Here is a 24,959-nt window from a genome sequence, read left to right as displayed (position 1 = left end):
GTGAGGGTGGGGGTGAAGAGGTCAGGAAGAAGATTGCAGGTTAGGAAGGTGGTGCTGAGTTCGGGGGTTGGGACTGAGACAAGGTGGGGGGAGGGGAAATGAGGAAACTGGAGAAATCTGAGTTCATCCCTTGTGGTTGAAGGGTTCCTAGGCGGAAGATGAGGTGCTCTTTCTCCAGCCATCGTGTTGTTATGGTCTGGCAATGGAGGAGTCCAAGGACCTGCATGTCCTTGGTGGGGTGGGAGGAGGAGTTGAAGTGTTGAGCCACGGGGTGGTTGAGTTGGTTGAATAGTAATGTAGTTCTAAGTCAAAATATTGGGTCACTTGAAAAGGAATTTGTAGTGTCTGCACGCATCTGCTGCCCTAGCCCAACTAGCTGTTAGAAGGAGAAAGAGAAATTTCTGGAAAAACTCAGCAGGTCTGACCGCATCTGTGGCGAGAAATCAGAGTTAACATTTCAGGTCCTGTGACTCTGATTTCTCACCACAGATGCTGCCAGACCTGCTGGATTTTTCCAGAAATTTCTGTTTCTGATTTCCAGCATCTGTAGTGTTTTGTTTATGTGGTAGAAATGCCAACTTCGAAGATGCTATTGAAGAAATGTTGGTGAGAATGCCACAGTGCATCATGTGGATAATATAGACTGCTGTGACCTGGCACTGGTATTGGAGGAATTGAGTATTTCAAGTATTAACTGTCTTGATGTTCTTACAAAAAGATCGAGACTTGTGATAAAGAAAAGGGGCCAAAACCATTTAAATAAATTTAAGGGGAAAAAAACACAGCTTTTCGAAAGGCTTTTTTAAGGCACAAAATAGTCATTTTGACTTTGCAGGAATATAAAATGATCATAGCAAATAGATAGACAGATTTATGTTCCTCCCCACTTTAATTTTGATTGTCTTGAATGGAAATAAAAATTGTAGGAAGTGTAAAATAGACTGCTGACTCAATGTCATTTATTATGAACTAACACAGAATATCAAAAATACTGCCAATGAAACCACAGGACATAAATTAGTAAACTTGAAAAACAATTACATTGGGATAGCAAATAGATCATGTTTCATTTTCTTGAACATCACCATAACAAAGGGTTAAAATGATAAGGAAATTATTTGTTTTCCAATTTATCTGCCTGCACATTATTTCAAGGCAAGCTGTGAATTTAGGGCCAAATTCTAATGACAGACTTAGGAGTCACAAGTCAAGCCATTTCACACCATTGCATCCCTGGACTCTGAATGAACACACATATACAAGCATCATGTACATGCGCATGCACACACACACACAAATATATGTACACATAACATATGCACCCATACACACACCCACAAACACACACAAATATACATATACACAAATACACATAATACATACATGGACACACATACATACATACATGCACACATGCATACATATGCACGCACATGTACGTGCACATAGGCATGAATACACATTATTTCCCCCTAGGGTGTTGATAGGTTGATTATGGTCGCAATAATTGTCCACTGATGCAACTCTGACATAGGAACAGAGACTGGCAGGTTAGAAGGCCTAATTCTATTTACTGCAACTCCAGTCCTGCAAACCCCTAGCCCTCACTTCCTACTCTTCATACACACTGTCCAGACCTACTCCCTTTCTCTACATCCCATGCATCCATGACCCCCTCCATACTTATGTTTCCCATTCCCTCTCCATCACCACTACGCATCATGTGTAATCAGTCCCAATGATCACACCCATGAATCCTAGCATAACCTGAATAGTCTTTGATATGCTTCTGAGAGAAATAAACACTCATCAATTCAAGTCTGACTTGAAAAATATTGCTTCTCAAGTGTTCAGAAAATTGCTAATGAAGCATATAGACATTCAAACTCAAAAAAGAACATGCTTTTTTTTCAAAAATAGTCATAAATCTATCAAAATGAGCAAATTGAAATTCAAAACAGTTTAATCTCATTAAATGTGCATACAGCAACAACCAAACAGAGCTTGAGGTTTACCTCACAGCTGTATAAAGAATCCATACTGAGCTCAAGTGTATTAGTGGGATTTGGAACTCAGTCAAACATTTATAATCAGATTTCACTGCACACCAGTACAAGGAAACCCTTCACAGTTCAGTACAATTGTACCTTTAAAGTTGATATAACATATGGCTAGCCAAACCTTCAGATACTTGAAGGTTTCAAGAGATGGACTTGCAAGCCAAGAAGTCAGGCACCTTTCTAAAAAAGGCCTTTTTTCAAATGCCATAAATAAAATTCTGCTCTTTAAATCAATTTAAAAATGAAAATATGTGATCACGATGACACATTATTATTTGATTCTAAATACTGTTGAATTCAGCATAATACTTTATGTGCGTGACAAATAATTCTAATTCATTTGTACACTTACACAATGATGATCAATTTACTGGTCACTTATCTTCTAAACACAGAGGTCTACAATCAATCAGTAACTACATCATACTTAACTTATTACACCCATCTAAATAAGACATTTAAAGTTGGCAAGACCTGTAAAACTGCTGCAACAGGGTTCTCTCAAGCTTTACAAACTAGTCGACGTGAAGTGTTTAATACAGATTTCAGCAACTCGCCCATTTTGCAGAAACTCAAGGAACTTCAAAGCAGCCACTTAAAAGGTTGAACCCAGCATCACTTTGAGTGCACGTCACATTGAGTCCATATTTCCCACTGTGGTCAAATGGTGACTGGTGAGAAATCGTGAGGAAATTTAAGTTTACGGTGTCTGCCTTCATTTTGAGCAACAAACAATAGCCTTTGGGGTCCATTATTAATTCTTTGTAGCAGCTGGCAGGGGTATATCTTTCAGTGTATATTCACTTTAAGTCTGTAGAAATATTGCTACATACCAGTATTTACATGATAGAGGTTTATTTCTGTAATTCTGTATCTGGCAGGGTGGAACAATCATATCATAACCAATTATCTATTTATGTAAATGACTCAGTGTAGCCAGTGTCTGCATTAAAAGTTGTAGCTAATAATAAAAGCAATTGAATCAGATACTGATCAAAACCATTCCAGCAGTTTCACATCACGAAAACTAATGTATATTCCTGAATGATCAACAGCAATATATTTAGAACTTTTAAGTGTTAATACTGCATTGATCAATATGAGACTTGGGCTGGGGCTAATCACCTAAGGGTGGTGGGGAGAGATTTTCAGAAGTTTTTGAAAGTTTCATTAAATCAGTTTGTTTTTCTTGCTTTTTGAATCCCTCATGAATTGTACTGGGCTGCTGGGCTGAAAGTAAGAAGTGTCTAAACCTGGTGCTTTTGGCATCGTGACTGATAAGGAAATTTGATAAACGGGCTATTTTTCTGACCAACCTTTTCCAGATGTTCCCATCCTGTACTCCTAGAAGAAAAGCTCCCTTTGAAGGGAATGTGGCTGGAGATAGGCTTAAAGTACTGTACAATTCGCTGACTTGGAATTCTTCCAAGTGTGGCTTCCTGTTGGGAGAGTAGAATTGTAGAGGCAGCTCTTCAGATTCCATCACAGAATCTGATGGCAGGAGCAAAACATTTAAGATTGGTTTTGTGGTTTGTAATGTGGTCCAGTGCCTTTTATGAAACTGTTGTATTCATCATTATTTAGTTATGACTTTTAGTACAGTCACTTGCAGATGCTGGATTACATAGAGAAAAGTGACTGTGTTCTTGTCGGCATGTTTTAATGAATGCTGCTTTCCCCAGTTGTGCAGTTTGGCTTTGTGACACTGTTTGTCGCATCCTTTCCCTTGGCTCCCTTGTTTGCTCTTCTGAACAACATCATTGAGATAAGGCTGGATGCAAAAAAATTTGTCGCTGAACTCAGAAGACCAGATGCAGTTCGGGCAAAAGACATAGGTATGTCAGCCACCTCAAAATATACATCAGTATTTCAGTCAGACTGACCCACAAGAAGTTGATTTGCATTAAGTGTCTTGTAACTTCATTGATCTGTGTCTTCTTTGTCCATTAGGAATTTGGTATAACATTCTCAGTGGGATGGGAAAATTTTCTGTGATCATCAACGTAAGTCAACCAGCTTTCTTACCTCTTCTCTAATGCACAGAATCTTTATTAAGTAAAGGGTTTAGCCATAGCTAAAGTAACACAAAAGGCAAAATTTACTTTGTATAAGTGGGATATACCCCATCACCCGGTGTCACTTTGAGCTGGGAGCCCTTATGCATTTAATAAATCAGAACTGGCCTGCCATAGGATGAATGTACCACTAGAATGGAAATCGAACTCTGGGAGCCTTTGGCCACTCAGAGGTGGCAATTCTCTATTGCTAGCAATGCAACTGGGAGTGGTGCAAGATACTAATAATCAAGGCCTTCACCAGGGATCATTACTAGAAACTTCGAGGTATGTGAGTATGGACAAGGATTTCTAACAAGGAGAGGGAGAATGGATTCAGATGCAAGAACAGGGGCATGGTTTTTAGCAGTGCCTGCTGTCTAACTCTAGATCCATTGAGCGCTTGGGTTATGATCCTAACTGATGTCATTACCAGACAACTCAGGTCTGAGACTGAAATCTTGCTTGATAGATCATATTCTGCTTGGTTTGTATTTAATGAGGTGGTCTGTTACAGAAATGCAAACCCAAATGCTATGGATTTTAATAATAAAATAGAAGTTTCTTGTGCAAAAGAAAGGAAAATAAAACTGAATGAATCAAACTATTTTTATAGGATACTATTTGAAATAAATCAAACCGTAAGACAAAATGCAACATCTTCTATCCTAATACAGTCTCCTTACAGACCAGGAAAAGTTATCTTCTCAATTAGATCTATAAGTTTAACCTAACTGTTTCTTCCAATCCCCGTACCTGAGATTATTCACCAAATTAAGCTTAGACTCGTTCAGCTTTGAAGAACCACTTCATGGTTCCGAGCAACACTTCTGGTCTGAATTTTTAAATTAAAACTTTTACATTGAGATAGTCTCTATCCTAATTGCTCTGATCTGTCTCTTTTTTTTCCAGGGGATACTCTTTTACATTGAATTTCAACCAGGATTTCTTCGAATAGAAGCCAAAAGCTTTTTAATCAACAGGTCCTTCTCCTAAGCAAAATAAAAAAAATCAATATCTGATTCTTCTAACTCAAACATGAGCTAATGATTTCTCATGTTTATTCTATCTGATCATAAAAAGCTCAAATGCAATCAAAGTAACCCTCCACCAACACCCTCTGTCTTCTATCTTTGAGCCAGTTCTGTATCCAAATGGCTAGTTTTTAGATTAGATTACTTACAGTGTGGAAACAGGCCCTTCGGCCCAACAAGTCCACACCGCCCCGCCGAAGCGCAACCCACCCATACCCCTACATCTACATCTACCCCTTACCTAACACTATGGGCAATTTAGCATGGCCAATTCACCTGACCTGCACATCTTTGGACTGTGGGAGGAAACCGGAGCACCCGGAGGAAACCCACGCAGACACGGGGAGAATGTGCAAACTCCACACAGTCAGTCGCCTGAGGCGGGAATTGAACCCAGGTCTCTGGCGCTGTGAGGCAGAAGTGCTAACCACTGCGTCACCGTTCTCCCTGTATTCCATGAGATCTAACCTTGCTAATGAGTCTCCTATGGGAAACATTGTTGAACACCTTATTAAGGTCCATATAGATCATATCCACTGCTCTGCTCTCATCAATCCTCTTGGTTACTTCAAAATACTCAATCAAGTCTGTGGAACATGATTTCCCACACACAAAGCCATGTTGACTGTCCTTAATCAATCCTTGTTTTTCCAAATGCATGTACATCCTGTCCCTCAGGATTCCTTCCAACAACTGGCCCACCACTGATGTCAGACTCCCTGGTTTCTGGCTTTTTCTTACCATCTTTTTAAAATATTAGTACCACATTAGTCAATCTCTAGTCTTCCGGCACCTCACCTGTGACTATCAATGATACGAATATCTCAGCAAAAGGTCCAGCAATCACTTCCCTAGCTTCCCACAGAGATCTAGATTACACCTAATCAGGTCCTGGGGATTTATCCACTTTTATGCATTTAAAGACACATAGATTCACTACACCTCCTTCTCTGATGCAAAATACTCATTTAGTACCTCGCCCATCCACTGCGACTCCACACATAGGCTACCTTGCTGATCTTTGAGGGGCCCTCTTCTCTCCCGAGTTACCCTTTTGTCCTTTGGATTCTCCTTAACCCTATTTGCCAAAGCTATCTCATGTCCCCTTTTTGTTCTCCTGATTTCCCTTTTAAATATACTGCTACTGCCTTTATATTCTTCCAATGATTTTCTCAAACACTCTCAGTGGTGTGCCACAAGGGTCGGTGCTGGGTCCATTACTTTTTGTCATTTATATAAATGATTTGAATGAGAACATAGGAGGTATAGTTAATAAGTTTGAAGATGATACCAAAATTGGACGTGTAGTGGACAGCGAAGAAGCTTACCTCAGAATACAATGAGCTCTCGATCAGATGGGCCAATGGGCTGAGGAGTGACAGATGGAGTTTAATTTAGATAAATGTGAGGTACTGCGTTTTGGAAAAGGAAATCAGAGCAAGACATATATACTTAATGGTAAGGCCTTGGGGAGTGTTGCTAAACAAAGAGACCTTGGATTTCAGGTTCTTAGTTTTTTGAAAGTAGTTGCAAGTAGATAGAATAGTGAAGAAAGCATTTTGTATGCTTTTGTTTATTGGTCAGAGCAGTGAGTACAGGAGTTGGGAGATCATGTTGTGGCTGTACAGGACATTGGTTAGGCCACTTTTGGAATATTGCATGCAATTTTGGTCTCCTTCCTATTGGAAGAATGTTTTGAAACTTGAAATGGTTCAGAAAAGATTTACAAGGATGTTGCCAAGGTTGGAGTATCTGAACTATAGGGAGAGGTTGAATTGGCTGGGGCTGTTTTCCCTGGACCATCGGAGGCTGAGGGGTGACCTTATAGAGGTTTACAAAATTATGAGGGGCATGGAATAGAATAAATAGACAAAGTCTTTTCCCTGGGGTGGGAGAGTCCAGAACTAGAGGGCATAGGTTTAGGGTGAGAGGGGAAAGATATAAGAGGGGCCAAAGGAGCAACTTTTTCATGCAGAGGGTGTATGGAATGAACTGCCAGAGGAAGTGATGGAGGCTGGTACAATAGCAACATTTAAAAGGCATCTGGATGAATTTATGAACAGGAAGGTTTTAGAGGTGTATGGGCCAAGTGCTGGTAAATGGGACATGATTAGGTTTGGATATCTGATCAGCATGGATAAGTTGGACTGAAGGATCTGTTTGCATGTGCACAACTATATAAATCTTTGACTCTAAATTCCCATTATCAATCTAGTGACTTTCTATCTCTCTTCCACATACTGGTTTTAAATGAAACATGGCTTCAGAAATACTGACAAATTAATCATTAAATCCCTTCATACACACAAACCATATGCCACTAGTTCAAACTCCAACTTCTAAAATAAATAACGTTAAAGTGTATGTATAAATTACACCCTTATGCCACATTTGTCAATGAGAGAGCATCCCCACCAGGGTTTGAAACAAACCCAACAGGGTTTAGCCATAACCAAGAGAATTTACCATATGACCGTAAGGAGATATGGCAGACAGGTGTGAGGCTTGTGTTTCCTGCACCACCATTAAACCCTGGTGAGTTCAGGGATAATTAGTTTCAGTGATTAATTGATGACGCTAATTGATAAGCTCACCAGTGGCATTGGTTCCTATGTCAGAACCTTCCTGTCACCTGCAATGAATTCTCCTTCACCCTTCTGTGCACTCCACACTCCACAGTCATAGTATCCTCTATGATAGGCTAAATTATATTCATCCCAAAGATGCACTTACATTTTGAGAATTTGGGAAAAAATAAATTTGATTGATTGCTGACTTTTTCTACAATGCGACTGGAAAATGATTTCATTTTTACTTCTAAAAACCACTTATACAACAGATTTTAGTTTATAAGTTTAGGAATTTCAGCTTTGCATTTCAGCAATAAATAATAATATGCACAATTACAACAATATTCTTTCAACTTCAGAACTAGTAAATTTAATAAAGTTTTAACCTGCGTAGAGTTCATTAGCTCAGTGTGTTTTTTAAATGAAGTTACCGAGCCCCAAAAATATATTCTGGAGGAGAGGAAAGCGGGCTTTACTAATCATGAATAACCATCTCCAAAGTGTTGAGATAATTCTGTGTTCTGTTGATTTAAGTTATGCTGCAAGGAGTTGTTCCCTTGAGGATGCAGCATCAGCAATTTGGCAGACCTCATTGGAAATGTACTTATTGAGAAGTACGTTTGGTCCATTTTGCAAATGGTTGAGATATCCTGAGGCATCTTCTGATTTGGAAGATCTTTTCTTTCAATGTGAGGTCAAGCACAGGAGTCAGTTAGTAGGAAGCACCTTTTCCCATTAGATGTTTTAACACAGGAGAAGAGGTCTGTTTGAAGCAGAAGGATGGCATGAATCCCAAGTTGTTCAGACAACCCGGCTCTGCACCAGACTTTTCAAGGTCCATAACATTCACCTCTCATCAGCCTGAACCATTGTGCAAGTTTTGCAGGAAACCCTGTTAACAATGAAAGGAAGAGTTTGTACTTCACAGGAACAAATTTTCAGAAATTGTTACATATCATATATGTATTGTTGAAATTAATGCTCTGTGACTAAAAGATCTGTGTCTGCAGTGCACGATTCAATTGAAAATGATTTTTCCATTCCGTAGATGTCTTATGATGAAGTGGAGGTGCCAGTGTTGGACTGGGGTGGAAATGTCAGAAGTCACATGACACCAGGTTATACTCCAACAGGTTTATTTGAAATCACAAGCTTTCTGAGCACTGCCTGTCACTCTGAAAGCTTGTGATTTCAAATAAACCTGTTGGAGTATAACCTGGTGTCATGTGACTTCTCACTTTATCTTATTATGAATAACTTAAATAGTTGAGCATCTAATGCTGTTGGTGATTTGTACAATCTGTGACATATGTTTCATATGTTTGTTTGCCAACCTCTGTTCACCGTTTAGCAGACACATTGTCCCAATGTATATTAACAGTTTAATTTTCTTCAGGACCCTTAATTACCAGTGTTAATCCATCTTCTTTGTGTGTTATCCAGGCATTTGTAATCGCCATTACGTCTGACTTCATCCCACGCCTTGTTTACCAGTACATGTATAGTGATGATGGAAGTATGCATGGGTTTATGAATCATACCTTATCGTACTTCAATGTCAGTGAATTTCTACAGGGTACACATCCACAATCATCCCATTTCAACAATATTAAAGTCTGCAGGTAATAATATAGGAGAAAGTGAGGACTGCAGATGCTGGAGATCAGAGTCAAAACGTGTGGTGCTGCAAAAGCACAGCCGGTCAGGCAGCATCGGAGGAGCAGGAGAGTCAACGATTTCAGCATAAGCTCTTCATCAGGAATGTGCATCAGGCTTTGCTTTTCCAGCGCCACACTATTTGACTCTGATTATATGTTCAGCTATTGTAATTTTATGTTCAGCTATTGCTGCCACTTGATTACTGTCGTTTATTTGTAATAGAGGCTGTTTAGCTGGCAGATTTCTTGTAATTAAGTCCCTGTTTTTCTTTATTGAAGCAGAAAAATAGGATCTTCATTTGGCAGGAAAAATGCTTCTGTGCAGCATTTTACATGCAACTAGTTTATAGATATGTTCCTTTGACCAAATGATGTGGAGGCAATTTAAAATCCAAGTTGTCTGTCTTAATAAAACATAACGTGACTTAAACCAAGCTTGACTCAGAGAAACTCAAGCTTGCACAGTTTTAAATAAGACTGCATCTGGTACTATACGTGATCTTATTGTGGTTCCTTCTGTGACTCAATTGTTCACGATAGAGTCTCTTTCAGTTACATAACCACATGATTGGTCTTATTTTCAAAAGTTTTTCTTGAGCCTTCATGATCTGGGGAAGTTTTTACATATTATTGCAACTCAGCAGAACTAATTAGCCTTATCTTTACTTCCTATGATCCCACCCCCAAACCCCTACCCAACCAACCCCACACTCCATTCTGACACATTACCACAGATACAAGGATTACAGGGAGCCACCATGGTCTGATCATGCCTATGATTACTCCAAGCAATATTGGGCTATTCTGGCTGCACGCTTAACATTTGTTATAATCTTCCAAGTAAGTGAAGGGCAGTGGGAATTCATGGCACAAAATGGTAAGCAGAGCAACATCTGTATTTTATTAAATGGAATTGAAACTCAAATTAATTTTCAACAAAATTTGTCTTTGGATAAATTGGATTGTACATCACAAATGCTGCTTAATTGGTGTTTAAGTGACAAGGTTAGGAAATTGTAGCTTTGCAGTTGTGCAGTAAAACAGCTGATCATTGTCAAAAACTGAAAGAGGGATGGAATGGATTAATGTAATATCAATCAATGTTTCATCAATTTTGTGTAATTGTAAGAAAAGTACATTATTTCAATGCTGGCAGCATTCTGTATTCGACAGTATTAAGGAGACAAACTCGACATTTTTCTATTGCCACCAAGATTCAGTGTTTTCAGAGCAGATAATGGAGGTGCAACTGTTTTTTTTTAATTCTCTCTGGGAGCTGGACAGTCAAGCAATCCTTGGGTCTCCTGTGGAGACTGAGCTTCAATATAAAGGGGTCCAGCAATTACAAATTTAAAACCTCTGTAAATTAATTACAGAATAATGAGATCTTTAAGCACCAATGCTGTTCAGGGGCTACTTCTCTGCCCCAGCTGTAATATGCTGTCAACATTTGACCTTAGAAAGGGCCTAGTCCTGAAATATTCAGACTGGTTTTAGCCAAACTGATATGAATGAAGCAAAAATCAAAGGTCTGAAGCAATATTGGATGAGATGATTTGAATGTGTCAGAGCCCTATGCCATATTTCAGCATTGTCCAAGTATTAAGCTTTGCTGTGTATCGGCACGTTTACCTTCCTTCCCAAATATATAACCTGAGCATCAGTGTTAATTTTTAAAATTCTTTCAAAAGAAGTGGACATCACTGACAAGGCTAGCATTTATAGCCCATCTCGAATTGCCCTTGAGAAGATGGTGGTGAATTGTTTTGTGAAACTGGTGCAGTTCAGCTGGTTTTGGGACTCCCACAGAGAAGTTCCAGGATTTTCATCCAATGATAGTGAAGGAAAAGTGATACAAGTCAGGGTGATATGTGGCTTGGAGAGGAAGCTTGCGAGTGGTGGTGCTGACATCGATCTGCTGCCCTTTACCCTCCAGGTGGTGAAAGTTCTAGATTTGGGAGATGCTATCGAAAGAACTTTGGTAAGTTTGCACCAATCAACTTGTAGATGGTGCACACTGTGCCCTGGCAGGAAAGGAAGGAATATTTAATTTGTTGGATGACTTGTCAAACAGGCTGGCTGTTTTTTACTGAATGGTGTCAATGTCTTATGTGTTGTTGGAACTGCAATCATCCAGTCAAGTGGAAAGTATTCCATCACATTCATGATTTGAGCTTTGCAGATGGCACTTTGGGAGTCATGAAGTGAGTTGCAAAACACAGAATTTCTAACTTCGGATTGTTCTTGCAACTGCACTGGTTGCAACTGCACTAACCTTTAGGATGTTAATAATGAGGTTCCAGTAATGATATTACCATTGAATGTCAAGGGACAATAGTTGAATTCTCTCTTTTCTCAGAGATGGTCATTGCCTGGCACTTGTGAGGCACATGTGCTCCTTGCCACTTAGCAGATGGAGCCGAATCTAGTTCAATCTTTCTGCAAATTCGCACAAATTGTTTCGGTATCTGATGAGGGAATAGTGCTGAACATTGTGCTGAATATACCCTTTTCTAACCTGATGATGGACAAAAGGTCATTAATGAAGCAGCTGAAGATGGTGGTTCTAGGACTCTCCCCTGAGGAACCTGTACAATGATGTCGTAAGATCAACGTGAGGCTTCAAAAAAAACAACTATCTTCCTTTCTGCCAGATATTACTGCAACAAGTGGCACCCCTCCCCACAACAGATTCCCATCTACTTCAATTTTGCCAGGGTTCCTTTTTGGCACACTCTGTCAAACACTGCCTTAATGTCAAGGGTAGGCACTCTAACCTTCTGATTTCATCTCTTCTTGTCAATGTTTGGACCAGGTCTATAATGATGTCAGGATTTGTGTGACCCCAATGGAACCCACAATGAAGGTCAACGAGCAGCTCATTGCTGATCACATGTTACTTATGGAACCTCCACCTCCTCCTGTTGGTTGTTTAATTGATAACTACCATTCACAACAGATTGTTGTGTGACAGTAGAGATTTCATCTGCTCCATTGGTTGTGGGATTGTTGAATCTTGATTTATGCACGATGCTTCCACTGTTTTGGCACACTAGAGATTTCTGTGTTTTACCTTCACCAAGTCTCACTCTAGGAATGCCCATGCTGCTCCTGGCATGCACTGCTGCAGTCTTCACTAAACCAAGATTGATCCTGTGACTTAATTTTAACAGTAGAGGGAAGGATTGCTGACCATCAGGTTACAGATTGTGGCTGAATACAATTCTGCTGCTGCAGGTAGCTGGTCCACAACACCTCATGAATTTTGAGTTGCTAGACCTGTCCTGAAACCATCCATTTAATGCAGTGGCAATACCACACAATACAATAAGGGCTATGCCCTAAGTGAAGATAGGATTTTGACTTCATAATGACTCTGCTGTGGTCATTCCTACCTCACTGTCACAGTCAGGTGTATCTGCAATAAACAGATTGGCCAGGATATGATCAAACAGGTTTTCCTTTTAGTTCAGTCCATCATCACCTAGTACAACCCCAGTCTAGTGCCTATTTCCTTTTGTATCAGCCAACTCATTCCATATACTTATGACTGAGCTACTATTGGTCATTGACATAGAAGTGACCCTACCCAGAACATATTCTGTCCACTTGCCACCCTTCAGAGATTTCTCCCAGTGGTGTTTAGTATGGAGCAGTACTCATTCATCAGGCATGGGTGGAGTGTTTGGTAATCAGTGAAACATTTTCCTTTGCCCATTTTTGACTTTACGTCAGCTGTCATGGGTCCAATCAACATTGAGGTGCCCCCAGGATAATGCCCTCCTGATGGTAAACCATTGTGCCTTTGCTGGGTCTGATCTGCCAATGGGACAGAACCCAGTGATAATAACAGTGACTAGGACATTGACGTTAAGGTATGACTCTGAGTACAACTGTATAGGGCTATTATTTGACCAGGCTGTGCATGCTATAATACCTAAACCGGTGCAAGGTTTTATTCCTTTATTGATTTTTTGTAGTAATTTGGTAGAGCTGAGTGGCTTACTAAGCTATAGCCAGAGGGCAATTAAGGGTCAGAGTCAATCTAATCACTATAGATCTAGAGTTACATGAAGGCCAGGCAAGGACAGCAGATTTCCTTCCTAAAGGACATTAGTGACTGTGTTGGCTTTTACAACAATCAATGAAGTTTCATGACACCTTTTCTGAGACTAGCTCAATGCTTTCACCTAGTGTGGACTGGCACTGCTATATGATCATACACTCACTCCACACAGCTTCAATAATGTAGTCTTCTAATGAACCACTTTGATATGTTTTTTAATATTCTCTAAAATAAACACTACTAACTTTAAAAAAAGTGTTTTATCTTGTGCTTTGAAGCAATACCGATAGCAGCACATTGAGAAATTGGAATACCTCCAACTGTTGGTGTCTGCACATACATTGCCCTTGAGGCTGCTTTCTCCTTATTGCTAAGTAAGGCCTTTCAACTTCTTGCATACTGTAACACTCCTTCATTCACATCGATACATCATCATAGGTTCTCAAATACAGCTCTCTAGTGCAGTGTCTAAGACTCCTCTCTTCACAAGTACATTCTAAACTGGTGTCTTCTCACTGATTTGATGTCAGTTATGTCATCAGTTACATCATCATCATTTACGTGAATCTCATTTGTCCTTCTTTGCATACTATCAGGTCTTTATCCACTGTATTACAGCATTACCTTATCTGAGAAAAAGAAATAATGCATCATTTCAGACCTTATTTATTTTCTCCACCTTTCTCAATGTACCCTATTACATAAGTGGTCCATAATCTGCGACAGTTTGTTAGTGATGAAAATGTTAAGGGTGATGGTGATGCAGCAACTGCCGCTTTGACCTGTTGCTGGATGGCAGATGCTGAGGTAAAAAATCTCTTAACTAGAGTCATCAACTCTCGTTCATTTCCCTCATAGAAAGTACAGTGGAGTGAGAGAAAAACAGGACAGTGTAGGAATTGAACCGGGGAAATCCATGGGCTTTGTGGCTTTCAAGGCCATGATTTCAGCACCAAGTCATTCTTGGCTTTTCTGGGAAGTAGGTAGATGCATAACAGCAAATTTCTTATCCATTATAATGCAATCAATGGAGAAGAAATGTTTTATTATCTCTCAAAAAATTCTCATTTAAGCAAAAAGGCAATTATGTCCCAAACAAATGTTTTCACACTTCTTTCAGTGGCCATGTTGGTTCTCATGACCCTGAATATGCACATATAAAAGTTTAATTTAGAGTATAATGAGCGTATGAAAATCATCAATTATTTCCGGGATAAAAGGCACAATACTTCAGCACAAATCTACCTTGCCGATCTTCAAATGCATGAAATAACCACTCGTATAAACGCCTGCTTCTTTCTCAAGTTCTCAGTTACAGTCTTTTGATCTGTGGACTTGAATCACAATTTTGCAGGCTGCTAGAAGCAGTCTTCAGCAGCTGTCTATCCAATATATTATTGAAGCACCATTGCTTTAGCTTTGACCTCTTCTCGAATCCCTGTGGTCCCTATTCCCTGCTATGGTGAATGTATATCAGGCCTGAGTGCATTTGCTCTGTTTCTGACCATTCACGTTGTCTGAAGTTACTGAGTCAACTCTTGGCCTGACCACCAAAATGATGTTGATTTCTAGATATCTTCTGGACCATCTCTCCACAGCTGATTCAGGTGGCCTTTTCTTGATCTTGATACCCAACCAAATGGTATATGTGGAAACCTACTTCTTGACTTGAAATAGAGTATACAACATAGAGATTAAATGTGTCAGTAAAGAGGTATGTGTGGGACCACAGAGAGGAAATATAATAGACAATAGACAATAGGTGCAGGAGTAGGCCATTCTGCCCTTTGAGCCTGCACCACCATTCAATATGATCATGTCTGATCATCGTTAATCAGTATCCTGTTCCTGCCTTATCTCCATAACCCTTGATTCCACTATCCTTGAGAGCTCTATCCAACTCTTTCTTAAATGAATCCAGAGACTGGGCCTCCACTGCCCTCTGGGGCAGAGCATTCCACACAGCCACCACTCTCTGTGTGAAGAAATTTCTCCTCATCTCTGTCCTAAATGGTCTACACCGTATACAAAACAAATAGAACACAGTCTTGTAACAAACTATAAATTTCAATATTACATCTTTTCACAATCCAAATATCCTTAAAAGGCCCCTTTATATGGGGACTGTATGGGTGTCACCTACAATGGTTTGTCTAGCACAGCCATTGGTTCTATACAATTGGCCTGTCATTTGTGAGGTCAGTGAACTAAATTGATCTAGTTTGTTTGGTTAGTATTCTAAGATCTTGAAATGGGATCACCCGAGAGTGTATAAGAATTATAACAGCACACACCATTGTTGGAGTATAACTATGTACGTGATGTATGAGGAGCAAGGGGAACATGTTACAAATTGCTGGCTGATTTGCATCATTCTAACACTCAATGAATGAAAATCTGAGTTCACCCTTATTATTCCTTTTAATGAGAATGAGTTGTTGAATTTTAGCTGTAAGGACCCATTTAGTGAGGAGACTTCTGTCTCTACGAAGATACTTAATCTCTCCAGCTCAGAATGGAACATTTGAATCAGTGGTCTCTTAGTCTTGTAGATAATAAACAATCCTTAGAGATTCTAAAAATCATATTTTTAAAAACTAATTATTTCTTAATTTTTCTTTCCATTTATTTTCTTTATCTTAATATAATCTTTTCCTCTGTATCTCTATTTATCTTGTACCTATTTGATTCTATTTCACATCATTTGCAATTAAGTTATTCTGTTAATTTTTTTCCAACCCTCAAGTAAGTAAATTGCAGGTAATGTTGTAAATTAATATCCCTTCACCTCACCATGTCATTATAGACTTGCAACATTTTTTGATCTGAAATGGGAGAAAAGGTTCCTTGTGCATGTCACTCACAGCTAGATCTCTCGCACCAACAAATACTGTGCTGACATTGTTTACAAATCTGGGAGATAACAGAAATTGTTATCAGAGATTCCTGACATAATTAAAGAGATATTAGGACAGTTGCAATTCTGACAGCTTTCGCTTCCACCCTTCACCAAGTATATGACTCACCAGACAACTACGGAACTGCTGTTCAGTCTATCTATCCAAACAATACAATTGATTAATAACATGGTTGCATGCCTAGTGGCTAAGCACTGTCTTGACCTTTGGCACTTATCAAAGGAACCCGCTTTTGATTGAAAAGGCGCCAAATTGTATCCTAGGAGGATTAGCCTTTTGCTTCCATAAAACAAAAACAGCCATTTTATATTCATCAAAGATTGAGTTTTAATGTTTTCAAATAGGATTCTCAGCTTTTATTGTCTTCAAAACAATGTATTGTGCACGTCAAGCATTATTTCACTGACAATTAGCAACATTTTGTGTCATCGTATCTTTGTGCTGACTATTACAATCCAGAAGCGTGATGGTTTTCACCTCTCAGCATATACAAGAGAGGTTTTGAGCAGACCACTCTGTTTATAATGTAGAAGATCACAATTAAAGGGTAACCATTTATCCAGCGGCATGTCATTCAGCTCACTGAAATACATTTGTTCATGGCAAGCTCCCACAGACAGCATTATGATAAGGACCAGGTGATATGTTTTATGGTTTTGATTGATGGATAAATATTAGACAAGACACTGAAGAAAACTCCCTACTTCTCCCCCAAAATCCCCTCTTCAATATGTTCAGGACAGCCAAGGGAACTTCAGGTTACACTGCATTCTAGAAGTGCCATGTACCCTCAGTACTGCACTGGAACATCACATTTAATTGTTGTGCTCAAGTCCTAGAATGGGACTAAAACCTTCTGGCTCTGAGGTGAGAGTTCGACCAACTGAGCTATAGCTAGCACAGAAGATGAATGATGTTGCAATGTCTAAGAAAAGCTGGTTTGAGTGACTAAAGCAATGTTGAAAATAGCACAGTAGAGCTGGATTGCCTCAGCATCTCTTTCTGGTGAAATGTTGGCCTACCCTGAGTATTATTTTAACCAGCCTATAATATGCAGCTCCTCAAGGTTTTTGTAAACAAATATTGAAATACTTAGGAATAGAAAGTGGCCATTTGGCTAGCAGGCTATTCCAAGATACTCCACAAGCTGTCTCCACAATTAACAGCAGTCAGATGAGAAAGAGCAGTAATTGAAATCTGTTTGTGAATTGACATGATAGGGGGGAAAGAAGCTTGACCATTTCAATTTGCTATCCATTTACTAAGTTTTCAGAAATGTTTCTCCATATCAGCTAATTGTGGTTAGCTGTTAGTTATAATAATTGACAGCTCATGAGCTTTCTCCATTTGGCTTGATTTATTGGTGATTCAGTGATTTTCCTTATCCTGTTGGTCATTTAGTCATGTTCAGTTTTCAACAGAGGACATTTCACATCCTAGAGGCTGTCTTCTCAGGAGAATATTGTAGGCAATTGCTTAAAGGACACATTAATCAAAAGGCTACCCCTACATTTTAAATACTTAATTGTATTGTGGCAGGTGCAATAATTGCATATCCTTCTTCCTTCAAACGTAGTAAAAGAGATGCCCATTCAATTAGGTAATGGCTGACCTATTGATCTAATTTCACATGTACCTTTGTTATATGTGTCTCCATTTCACAACTGACCTCACATATTTTTCTTTTTGTTGAAGAGAGTTACAAAGTTCTACCAGACCTTGCATGTAGAGGTGTTTCCTATCATAGTTGAAAAATGTGGTGCTGGAAAAACACAGCAGGCCAGGCAGCATCCGAGGAGCAGGAGAATCGACATTTTGGGCACAAGCCCTTCTTCACGAATCTGAAGATTCCTGAAGAAGGGCTTATGCCCGAAACGTCGATTCTCCTGCTCCTCGGATGCTGCCTGGCCTGCTGTGTTTTTCCAGCACCACATTTTTCAACTCTGGTACTCCAGCATCTGCAGTCCTCACTTTCTCCCTGTTTCCTATCATAGTTTTACTCCTAAATGGGCTGTCTTTAATTTAAGCCTTTGCATCCAAGTTCTAGATTCCCTAACTTGCAGAATTAGGGTCAATGGAGAGAAACTATCAATTCCCTTCAATATCTGGAAGACTTCAGTCGAGTCACCCTTAATATCTGTGTTTTATTTTTGTTTAACTCTGAGGAGCATAGGAATAGGAATAGATCATTCAGTCCCTTGAGCTTTTTCCACCATTTAATGAAAACATGGCTGATATGTGACTTAACATCATATACTGGCTTTTGACCCATATCCTTTAATACCTTTGCTTAACATGTCCATTCCTTTAGTCATCTCTTGCCTTTGTAAATCAATGCTTGCTGTCACTGATCTGCTGAAAAATTTCAAGGTGCATAGCAAACTCATGCTGAATTATAAACGTAAGTAAATTCCTAACAACAGATATTACGCTAACTGCTCCATAATTCCCTGGTTTCTCTCTCTCACCTTCTAGCTCAAAAAACACTAGAGTTCATTGATGCCTACACTTTGTTGCTTTCAAATGCCTTATAAAATATTTACTTTTTCTAAAGGTAGAATCATCTCATTCTGCACAGTGCTAATGAAACAATAGCAAAGACATTTAGAGTTAGCAAGCTGAGAACAGGAGCCAGAGATGAGACAATTTCAATACCAGAGTGAGAAAACTGGACACTAGGCTGTCCTCAAAGAGTGTCCACCTGTTACAGAACACACTTGGTCTACACCAATAATTTTCCATCCAAGCTGCAAAGATTAAAGTTGCCCCCATGGCTACGTTCACTGGATCAAAGAATGTTAAACTGGCATCTAAAAGAGGTATTACAATATATGTAAGGTATTCAAAAAGATCAAATTACAAAAGATTATTTTCACTGGTTTGTGAGTCACTTTGCAGGAGACAGAGACTGAGAATCAGTACAAAAAGCATACAGAGGGAGATGGATTCTAAGACTGAAAAACACTTACTATTATTGCTACAAGTATCTATTAATCAATCAGTAAGCTGCAAACTATCTTCAAGTAAAGAGATTGGCTTTGAAGGAGCACAGGTCACAGATAGAGTGGGAAGTTTGTAACCTTTGGTTTCTTGATCATACTTTCTTCATGTGCACCTTTTCAGTACAAGTTCCAGACTGGAAGTAGTGCTTAGGGATGTGAAGAAGTAAAATAGGAAAAAGTGTGGGAAAGAACAGGGTGTTAGATGAGAGGATAGCATTTCAAAGTTGATGTCACAATAGCATAGATATAATGAATGAGTAGCTCCTTTCTGAGCTAGCAGTTCTGTCTTTTTGTGATTTTATGGAAGTAATGATGGTTCAATGACAACAGAACTAAGAACAAACAACTTGACTGATGAAACAAACCTGCAGTCTCAACCTTTAGTCAGCTTGCCTGTCCTCAATTTCATATAATTATCATTTTCCATTATTGCTGATTATTTTGGATGGGTATTGCAGGCTACAGTTCATTTTATAAAAATTGTGGGTAACCATCTGATGCCTTCTGAAGGTTGAAAAGTTACTTGTAAACAGAGTCTATTCATTCCTAGAAAAATAAATGTGAAACATATAACACAACATATCTTCTCTCCTAAATAAAAAAACAAAAGAACTGAGGATGCTGTAAATCAGAAACAAAAATAGAAGTTGCTGGTAAAGCTCAGCAGGTCTGGCAACATCTGTGGAGAGAAATCAGATTTAACGTTTCGGGTCCGGGTTCTGAGGAATGTTAACTCTGACATCTTTTCTCATGATGGGTCAGAAGTCAGATAATTACAGTGGGGTGGCAGTCCTGGACTTTTATTGTCACTGGACTAAAAGTCCAGAACAATATGCACAGGTTCAAACCCCACAATGGTGCCTGTTGGAATTTGAAGTTTGAAGAATAATTTCAGAATTAAAAGCTAAAATCAGTAATGGTGAGCATGTGACAAGATATGGAGGTGCCTATGTTGGATTGCGGTGGACAAGGTCAGAAGTCACATGACACCAGGTTATAAGTCCAACAGATTTATTTGAAATCGCAAGCATTCGGAGAACTGCTCCTTCATCAGATGAACACTTCACCTGACAAAGAGGCAGTGCTCCAAAAGTTTCCGATTTCAAATAAAACTGTTGAACCATAACCTGATGTCGTGTTACTTCTGACTTGGTCTGACAAACTTATGGCTTCGGGTTCACAATAATATATTCTTAACTGCCCTGTGAAATGACACAGTAAATTATTCAATTCAAAGTCAGTTCGGGATAGTCAAAAAAATTCTGTCATAACGGAATGCAAAGCAAGATAAATGTTAGTTGGTTGGCTGTAAAGCAATATTATTCAATGAATAATAATAGCACTTTGGCTCGATGTACAAAGTGGGAGAATTTGCCTCTTTGTTGTTCCTCCAAAGTAAACACTAAAATTTGCATTTTCCTACATACTCTCATACAGTTTTGGGGCAGCAAGGTGGCTCAGTGGTTAGCAGTGTTACCTCATTGTACCAGGGACCCAGCTTCAATTCCAGCCTCAGGCATCTGTCTGTTTGGAGTTTGCACATTTTCCCCATGTCTGCGTGGGTTTCCCTGAGTGTTTTGGTTTCCTCCCACAGTCCAAAGATGTGTAGGTAAGGTGAATTGGCCATGATAAATTGCCCATAGTGTTCAGGAATGTGTAGGTTAGGTACATTAGTCAGGGTGAAATGTAGAGTAATAAGGAAACGGGTCTGGGTGGGTTACTCTTCAGAGGCTTGGTGTGGACTTGCTGGGCTGAAGGGCTTGTTTCCACACTATAGGAATTCTAATTCTAACCTAGTCTGCTCATATACTCTTTTGTCCTCACCATCACCTTCCCAGGCACCAAGAGCTACAACATTAAAAAACTGAGGAAGGGTCATCAGACCCAAAACATTAACTCTGATTTCCCTTTACTGATGCTGCCAGACCTGCTGAGCTTTTTCAGCAGGTCTGGCAGCATCTGTTTTCTATCTAAAAAGGACTATTGTCTATTTCACAAGGTAGGAGATATCAGATGCTTTGGCAAAACTGCTCAGGCTGACAATCTTTATACCAACACCTGGAGTTCATTCAGAATTCTGTTCCTTAATTTTTTAAAAAATTTCATGAAAAGCTTCTAATTTTCAAATAGCAGTTGCCTTTTTGTGTGAATGCAACATTTCGTTATGCTTCCTTGGACAGATTTGTGAATGAGAGGGGAGTCTGAACAGGCCCACTGTTACTAATCTGTCCTTTCTTAACATTTGATGCATGCTGCTGGATGGTGTACAATAAGGACTATGAATTGAGCACCAAAGGAATAAACAAGTGAAGCAATCAAATATGTGCAACAAAGACTGTCCACAAATGAAATAAGAAGTCAGGAGACTGGAAATAAAAATGTGGGTTTTAAAAAAAAAATAAAATCCCTACAGTGCGGAAGCAGGCCATTTGGTCCAACGAGTCCACATCACCCCTCTGAAGACCCACTCCCCCCCGCCCCCGCCCATCCTATTCCTGTATCCCTGCATTTCCCATCACTAATCTGCATAGCCTGCACACCCCTGAACACCATGGGTAATTTAGCATGGCCAATCCACCTAACCTTCCTACCTTTGGATTGTGAGAGGAAATTGGATCACTCGGTGGAAACCCTTGCAGATATGGGGAGAATGTGCAAACACGTCACAGGCAGTTACTCAAGGGTGGAATCAAACCTGGGTCCCTGGCACTGTGAGGCAGCAGTGCTAACCACTGAGCCACCATGTTGACCATAATTGCCTGTTTGTTATATGCTGTTGGATAAATCCTGGGCAGGTAACATTGATGTTGATATCTGACCAACTAACAACTTCTAGATGTTGGAAATTAAGAAGTGAGCTATCGTCCATTCAATTTTTGTATTTTTATTCTCCTTGGTTCAATCTCACCCTGACCCTTATTTGTGACCAGTAGTTAAATTCGGCAATAAACAAGAAGTCTTAAGAGCAGTCCTTTTAGATGTGTTCAGTAAACAAAAGGAGATAGACTGACAGTGAAAGTATGAGCACAGCAGGTAGAGGTGCTGTAGAAGGTAAGACAACATTCAAGTGCTAAGAAGCAAGGATGTGTGATCTTTCTGAATACCTTTGAGGTAGATTTAGAGGAAAGAAAGGAATAAAAAAAATGAAAGGATGAGCTTATCCTATCAGCTGTAGGTGTGGTCCTAGTTATGCAATACTTATTAATCCTGCAAAATCAAAGTTATGAGCTATCTGGTCAGGTTCAAAGATGTCTTGGTGAAAAGTGCTACCACAAACAAACGGAAGTTGTTACGAACATGGGTCATTACAACATGGGTGTGTTATGAAATCTCTCCTTTAATGGTAATGTATGCCAGCTGTTCTGGATAGAGGGAATGGAGGTCAAACTAAACCTCTGCCTGGAAACAGTCCTGTGTAATCTGACTGTCGGGGGAAAGAAAACCAAACTGAAACTTATTGAACATTAAGTGACTCCTTTCATATCTTGACACAGAAAATGGACAGGGTTGGATGGAGTACAGCATAATTCCTTTCTCTAGTATCTCATTGCTTTATATTCTGCCTCTAGTAATTTATAGCATTGAGCAAGTGAAAACTTTTCCCTCCCTCCTCTCTCTGTATGAAGCCTTCTACAGTCAACTCAGAGTCACACAGCAAGGAAACAGACCTTTTGGTCCAACCAGTCCATGCCAACCATTACCTCAAACTTATCTAATCCCACCTTGGCCCATATCCCTCCAAACATTTCTTATTCATGCACTTATCCAAACATCTTTAAAGCATTCACCACTTCCTCTAGAAGTTCATTCCACACACATTCCACCACTCAGTGTGTAAAAAAAAGTTGCCCCTTATCCTTTTTAAATCTTTCTCCTCTCACCTTCAAAACATGCCCCCTAGTCTTGAAATTCCCCACCCTAGGGAAAAGACACCTACTATTCATCGTATCTATAGCTCCCATAAAGTCATTCCTCAACCTCCTACGTTGCAGTGAGAACAGTTCCAGCCTCTCCCTATAATTCAGGGACTGTGTAAGTATCACAAATGAATCTTGTCATCATTTTGTGTTCCATTCATTGAATTTCAGAATCTGGTGATGGTCTTAAGTGAGGTGCTGGTTTGGCTGATTTCGGAAGTTCCCAAGGACATCAGCATGCGAATGAAAAAGGAGAAAACTCTGTTTGTAGATGTGTTCCTGAAGGAAGAGCAGGAGAAGGTTAATCTGATTGAGAGCTTTCCAGTGCAGGACAGGCAGAAGCAAAGGCTGAAGAATGAAGTTCAGAAAAGCCGAGCATCCAACTTCACTCAAAGAGCCAGAAGTCAGCGAAGTAGCTTCACTTCATTTAGCTCACAGCACACAGATGTCTGAGCTTCGGAAGCATCAGAAGACTAACCACATGTGCCCTTGATACTAGCTGGAACAAAACCAAGACTCACTGCTTGCAGTAAGCTGCAATTAATAATGTTCTTACCCAAAAGCAAAGGAAATATCAGCTCGGCCGAGCATGAGCAGAATTTCAAAACCACAGAATGAAAGAAAATTGCAGTGAAACGCAACTGCAGATTGACATGGGTAATTTTCTGGGTTAAAATTCACCTGAAAAGTGAGGTGAAGGTCACAATGTGGGCCAGGGGTTGTCTACTGAATGTGACTGAGACATTAGAAAGAACCTAATGGAAGCTTGATGTGATCAGAATGATTAGGTTCAATTGAACTCAGCCATACGATGTATGTGAAAGTTTGCTGCATCTGTAAAATACTGTGCTTTGTTAAACTAAGGGGGGGATAAAAAATAGCTGTTTATGTTTTTAAAGAGAAGATTTTAATATTGAATGTGCAGTTTATTATGTATTTCACGTTTAGATACCGTCACTGTAATTGTTAGAAGGGATGTTGTGAGATATACCTGCTAGAGCTATTTGATATTGGAAAAAATAAATTTTATTTCAACTTTTGTTTTGGAACTCAATTTTTAAAAAATATCAATATTGGAAGGTGAAAATCGTGTTTCCAATTTGAAGCCTCCTCCACCTGGATCACAGTAGGGAATGGCTAGCCTCCAAATTCCCCAACACAGGTCGGAATTGTGAGCACAGCAGGTCAGGCTGCATCCAAGGAGCAATAGAATCGACATTTCGGGCATAAGCCCTTCCTTTTCCAGCACCACACTCTCAGCTCTGATCTCCAGCATCTGCAGTCCTCACTTTCTCCTTGGAATTGTGAGCAGCATTTGTCCAGGTTTCTGAAATGTAGGTGCACCTCCATGGAGCAGTGCAGCTTCATGTACTTACCACTTAAAGAACGCCACAGGAATGGCTCCGGTATAACTGCTTTAAATACTCATCCGAAACTCTCTTCTCTGCTATTTCAGATGGACATATGAACTGTCCATATGTGTACTCTCCCTCAGAGAGCCTTCTGGCGAGTTGATTTAATCGTGTTCCAATATATGTTATGTCTGATGAATGATTCAACAGAGGCTGATACACAGGGACTCCACATTTTTGCTTTTATGAATGAGTCTTAATGATAGATCTCAATGTTGGAAATTGGACTTCATTTCCAAGATTTATTGCGTAGCAAGATATTTCCTTG

The 24,959-nt window shown here is 39.6% G+C and overlaps 1 protein-coding gene across 4 annotated transcripts in view; it reads left to right on the top strand.

The window, feature by feature from the left end:
* Positions 1 to 24,314, top strand: part of LOC140466688 (anoctamin-1-like) — a 126,302-nt gene extending 101,988 nt beyond the window's left edge. For all 4 annotated transcript variants that reach the window (XM_072562151.1, XM_072562150.1, XM_072562147.1 and 1 more), the window contains 5 exons: positions 3,743 to 3,895; positions 4,011 to 4,063; positions 9,162 to 9,340; positions 10,111 to 10,216; positions 23,451 to 24,314. In XM_072562151.1, the coding sequence (XP_072418252.1) occupies positions 3,743 to 3,895; positions 4,011 to 4,063; positions 9,162 to 9,340; positions 10,111 to 10,216; positions 23,451 to 23,732 (773 nt within the window). In that variant the 3' untranslated portion in view covers positions 23,733 to 24,314. The remainder of the gene's footprint in view (positions 1 to 3,742; positions 3,896 to 4,010; positions 4,064 to 9,161; positions 9,341 to 10,110; positions 10,217 to 23,450) is intronic.
* Positions 24,315 to 24,959: the final 645 nt, after the last annotated feature.

This window comes from Chiloscyllium punctatum, chromosome 44 (genome assembly GCF_047496795.1).
Source record: "Chiloscyllium punctatum isolate Juve2018m chromosome 44, sChiPun1.3, whole genome shotgun sequence".
NCBI lineage: Eukaryota > Metazoa > Chordata > Chondrichthyes > Orectolobiformes > Hemiscylliidae > Chiloscyllium > Chiloscyllium punctatum.
Note: the sequence above shows the minus strand (reverse complement) of the source record. Positions and strands in the feature narration are given on the sequence as shown.